Source organism: Arachis ipaensis, chromosome B01, assembly GCF_000816755.2.
Source record: "Arachis ipaensis cultivar K30076 chromosome B01, Araip1.1, whole genome shotgun sequence".
In the NCBI taxonomy this organism is placed as follows: domain Eukaryota; kingdom Viridiplantae; phylum Streptophyta; class Magnoliopsida; order Fabales; family Fabaceae; genus Arachis; species Arachis ipaensis.
Window position 1 is genome coordinate 25,091,289 of NC_029785.2, and position 5,316 is coordinate 25,096,604.

General features: G+C 37.5%; 1 protein-coding gene across 2 annotated transcripts; it reads right to left on the reverse strand.

Annotated features, from left to right (window-relative positions):
* Window positions 3,614-5,145, reverse strand: LOC110270348. 2 transcript variants are annotated; one of them, XR_002359789.1, is made up of 3 exons: window positions 4,547-5,141; window positions 4,308-4,449; window positions 3,614-4,226 (listed from the first exon to the last, which is right to left on the reverse strand). XR_002359789.1 is itself a non-coding variant. In XM_021119482.1 (2 exons), the coding sequence occupies exons 1-2, from the start codon at window positions 4,777-4,779 to the stop codon at window positions 4,195-4,197; spliced, it is 504 nt and encodes a 167-aa protein (XP_020975141.1). In that variant the 5' UTR covers window positions 4,780-5,145; the 3' UTR covers window positions 3,614-4,194. The 2 variants fall into 2 exon arrangements, 1 of the variants encoding a protein (XP_020975141.1); XM_021119482.1 differs by having other exon boundaries at window positions 4,308-5,145.

Genomic DNA, 5,316 nt, shown 5'->3' on the forward strand with positions numbered 1-5,316 from the left:
GGAGAAATTGTTTTCGAGCTGTTGTTCAAGCAAAGAGCTTTTCCAAGTTTTACAAGAACTCAATTAGAACAAGGGTCATACTTTCGTTCCACACAGATTCATAAGATAAAGAACGAAAACAATTCTTGAAATTAAAATCAATACAAGAATTGAAATAGAACAATAATAGTATTAATCCATAGAATAAACAGAGCTCCTAACCTTAACAGTGGAGGTTTAGTTGCTCATAGTTCAGAGAGAAAACTAGGGTTCTGTAAAACTGTAAAGTGCGGAATAAGGTATGAGAGAAGGGATGAGAGTCCGAAGGGCTGATTCTTTTCCCTTTTATATCTAATCCTAATTAATGTAAAATATATTTTCTAAAACTAAATAATATCTTTTCCTATTTTTAAATAAAATAAAAGTTTCAATCAAAATATAAAATAAGATCTTCGAATGCTTCTTGTTGCGTGGGGACCATGGCAAGTATTAAAGGCTAACGCCTAACTTCACAATTGTGAAGTTAGGCGTGAAGGGGGCAGCAAGGTTTAGACGCAGGGATTGTGCCTTGGCGTCTAACTTGGGAAAAGCCAAGTTAGGCGCCACTTATACAGCATGCTTTTGGCGTGTGGAGCTTTCCTTTGGCGCCTAACTTGTAGAATCCCAAGTTAGGCGCCACCTTTGCCAAATTTTTGGTGAAGAAGTGTACACTATTATACATCGTTAGAAAGCTCTGAAAGTTAGCTTTCTAATGTCGCTGAAACCACATCAATTGGACCTCTGTAGCTCGAGTTATTCTTGTTAGGATGCAGGGAGGTCAGGATTGACAACATCATTCACTTTCTTCTCTTTTTCTACAGAAACTCCATCAAATCCATCCGAATGCTACCTAAAATAAATAGAATTGCACACGGCTCAAAGGAGAATCCATAGTGGCTAAAACATATTTAAATCTTGATTAAACTCAACAATTTGAATGCAAATTCACTAGGAAAAGATAGGAAAGATGCTCACGTATCAGTCGTTCCGACTGTAACAATATAGTTTAAAAAGTGAATATGTAGACAAAGAGATGGTTAAAAAACAGAGTAAAAAATAAATTACCTCTTCTTCTCTGAACTTTGCCAAGCTTTTTGATCTGCTAGTGTAGGTGTATAGCGGCTTTGATCGATTCTCAACATTTTCCTACACTTCTCCTGTTATGCCATTGAATGTAAGAGTTACTAGATATTATTTCTGACTAACTCAATGTAATATAAATAGAATTTTTCTGTTATGAAATAAAAATATATTACCTTTGTCTCTTCACTGTTGCGATAATCAAGGTACCATCTCCAATGATCCGTAGTAATTTTGATGGGCGGCCTTCAATATTTTGTTCAAGAGTTAGTTGTGAGTCATAATAACTTTGGTACAACCTGTTCCTCATTTCCTTCCAATCCCTCATTAGCATTTTTAAAATTGTACGCTTGATATTTCCTCCACTATCTTCATCAAAATGGAACATTTTCTACAACAGTAAAATTAAATTGTTAGTAGGTGTCAAATTAAGATTATCGAATTCTATACAAATATGAGTTTTTACCCTTACACATTCATTATAGATCTTGTCCTTGGAGTGAACCTTTCTCTCATCTTTCTCGCAGATTGAGAATTTGGTGTAGTCAGATCCTAGCAATCCGAGAAAGCTGCTCAGTATACCAGCTTCTGCTCTAACTGGTTACAGGGTCTCGTTGAACCTGAGTACGATCTTCCTACCGTAGGTGGCTTCATAGCTTCCTTCATGCTCAATTTGACTTGTTTCATTGTGCCATCGGATTTTGTAAATCGTAGTCTGTGTGAGTAACTATTGTGGCCATGCTGTGATGAAATCATAGAAAAATAGAGTATGGAAATAATTTATGAAATAAATTCTTGTATACCAATTGTTTTAACATCCCAAAATTCAATGGTCTTGTGTCCCTTGCACTTCTGAGCCTCTGTTGCAGCAAACAGGCTGTCAACGTGTTGCTCAAAAGAATCTATCTTATCTGCCTCTGGGTCTAAGTCTTCGTCATTTGGTTTCGAGTTTTGAACATGATTTGTGCAAGTCTATAGAGCAGGTGGTGGTTCGATACGGGACGGACGAAAGGGGCATAAAGATGAGGCTGTGGGGGCACCACCGCCACTGGACGGGGGAATTGGGCAGTCCACTTGATAGGGAGTTGTAGTCGCAGCAGATCCCTCTTGAGGCTGCTAACATGCTGTGTCTAACCGGAATTTCTTTGTGTAACGACCTATCCTGGGCTTCTTTCTTGACTGCATTCGGATCAAAACATATAGATAATTATAAGGGTGACAGAAAAATAATAGAGAGCACAATCGAGTAAAATGTCACATTCATTCTAATTATATGCATGTCATCATCTATGCTCTCTATCTTCTGTGAACAGCACTCCCAAATACCACCTCTCCTCGTGCATGACAATTAATGATGAGTATAAAGCATAACAGTAAATAAAGCAGATACAATATGATGAATATAGTATGATGAATAGAATTCATAACACACAAAGTATAACCAAATTTAAGGAGAATAAACCAATTGAATTTGGATCAATTTGCTTGCAAACTTCCTAACAAGTAAAGATAAGAGATAATTTATGCAGAATTTTCTAATATACTAACAATTATTGGTATTAATGAAGTGGCAAATGTTAAAATCATAAATTACATTAATAGATTTATATACACTGAATCGAAAGTAGGAACCAGTTAATATTTATTAAACTCTTACTTTTATGACATATTGATAATAATTAATTTATAGTTTGAGAACAGAGACGGAATAAGGGTGATGGCAGAAGAATAGAGTACACAATTGGGTAAAATGCCATATTCATTCTAATTCATGAAGAATAGAGAGTACAATTGAGTAAAATGGCATATTCATTCTAATTTTATGCATGTCATCATCTATGCTCTCTATCTTCTGACAACAACACGTCCAAATGCCTCCTCTCCTCGTGCATGACCATCAATGATGACTATAAGGAATAACAGTAAATAAAGTAGATACAGTATGATGAATGTATTAAAACCAAATCTAAAAAGATTGAAGGAATTGAATTTGAATCAATTTATTTCTAAACACCCTAACAAGTGAAGATAAGAGAAAGTGGAAATTAAGAGATATAAAGTCATTTCCATGTAAATAGGACAAACTTAAAAGCTATTGATAAGGGAAGATGTCCCTATACCCTTCTATTTATATGGCAAAAAATTAATTACCTATATGATCAATTATTTTTCAACTTCTTTCAGCTTTTTTTTTGTTCTCCTTTCAAATATTTTAATAGATAACTTAATGGGAATTATTTTTACATAAATGGAGACATACATGCACGTCATTAACAGGCAACCATAATTGGCAACAAAATTTAGGATTAAGCAATTCTCACCAACAATGAATGGCAACAACATTCGCGCAGCAAACCAATCCTACTCCCCATTAATTCAATTAAAAATCCCAACTCAGAACTCCCCATTAATAAATCCTACTCCCCATTAACAAATTAACTCAGCTAACAAGATCAAGAGAAGCTTGCATGTCAACTATAAGCTCATTAATGGCCTCACTTTCAATAAGCAAATCAGCAACCACATAAGGGGAACCAGTGGTGCTTACCCGCAGCGAGAGGATTGGTATTAATGGCGAGAGAGGAACGACCGGGCTCCAGGACAAGGGCTCGCTGTGGGGACAGAGACTTCTTCTTCCTTCCTTCCTTCCGACGACAACGGATACTGGCGATGGGTATGACGATGGATATTAAACCCTTTCAATATTAAACCCTTTCTAAAATCAAATCATTTCTAAAATTAAACTAAATTCCAATATTAAAGCTTTTTAAAAGTCAACTCATTTTCAATAACAAAACATTTCTAAATCTCAAGAAAATTAATCCGGCAACCGCCAATTTAACAAAACCAATAACTCAAAATATACAACCTTTTCAAACAGTCAAAAATTTTACTAGACAAACAATTACAATCATCCAGAGCAACTCAATTCAGTCCATAAGACGTACGAAATCACAAAAATATACTTTTCATATAATTATCGACTTGTAACAACTCTTGAAAGTAAAATAAGTTTAAGAAAAGCGCCCTTACCTCGATCGCAACTTAAGTACTCGACAAAACTCTTTTTCCTCCTAGCCCGCAGCAGCGGCAACTTCAATCGCGACTCGCAATAACTAGAACTCGACCCTACGTTACTAAAACCTCAGAATTTCTAACCAAACAAAATAGAATACTGATTTTCAAAAGTTCCGAAATGTAAACACTTATCGTAACAAAGGAGTAATGACTGAACCAAACTGCAGAATCTTCGACAGTGGTTCCCGCGGCCACAGAACCATTTTCAGCAGCCAGAATCATGGTGATACAGCCTTCTCCTCCTCCTCCGGCAGTGACTCCCACAACAGCAACCTCCAAATTCCAACCACTGAACCAATCTTCACCAAATTCCAAACCTTGATATCTATGAATCTTCATCATCAAACCCCAATGATACCGTGCAACTTGCCGGTGACCATAGCAGTGGCGGACACGAAGCACGGCAACAAACTCAGCGACGGCGGCACGACGAAGCTGGCAGCATAAGGCGCGATGGTGACCATGGGCTTCCTCTCGACGAGCACAAATGACAAGGATGGTGAACTGTCTTCCTCTCGGCGCTGCCCTCTGGCTCGGTTCTGGTAAGCACAACGACGATGGCGACCTTGACCAGACGCGGTGCTTGACGGCGACGGATTGCATCTTCGATGGCGGCAGAAATGGTGAGGAACGGCGATGTGAACGCGGATGGTTTCCCTCTCTCGCGAGCCCTCTCCTCTAGATGGAACAGAGGTAGACGCAGCGGTGCAACGACGGTGAGCTGACGTGACCTCCCTCTCCCCTTCGATCTCTCTCTTCTCCCTTTCTCCTCTCTTGCTCTTTGCTCCCAGCTTCCCCCTTTTTTTTTGCTTTCTTTTTCCTCTCCGTTCTTCCCTTTCTTTTTCCATTTTCTTTCTTTCTTTCTTTCTCTTTTTTTTCGAAGGGGGAAAGGCGGCTAGGGTGAGTGGCGGTGAGGTGTGTGGGTGGGGGTAGTGAAGTTAGGGTTAGGTTAGGGTTAGTGGTTCCAATTTGGGAATTTAAGATTAATAAATTTTGATAATTTTAATAAATTTAGGGTATAATACTATAATGTATAAATTTGAAATCTATCTAATCTCTTAAAATTACTTTAAAAGTATTATTTAATTATCAATTTGCTAATTGACTTTTAATCAAGTATTCTAATTTAAAATTAGAGAT

Bases quoted from the DNA above. Each gene is read 5' to 3' on its own strand.
- LOC110270348 (XM_021119482.1), bottom strand. From the start codon at position 4,779: ATGCAATCCGTCGCCGTCAAGCACCGCGTCTGGTCAAGGTCGCCATCG. The intron at 4,227-4,307 runs TAAGTGTTTACA...TAGTAACGTAGG, and splicing joins TCATTACTCCTTTGTTACGA to GTCGAGTTCTAGTTATTGCG.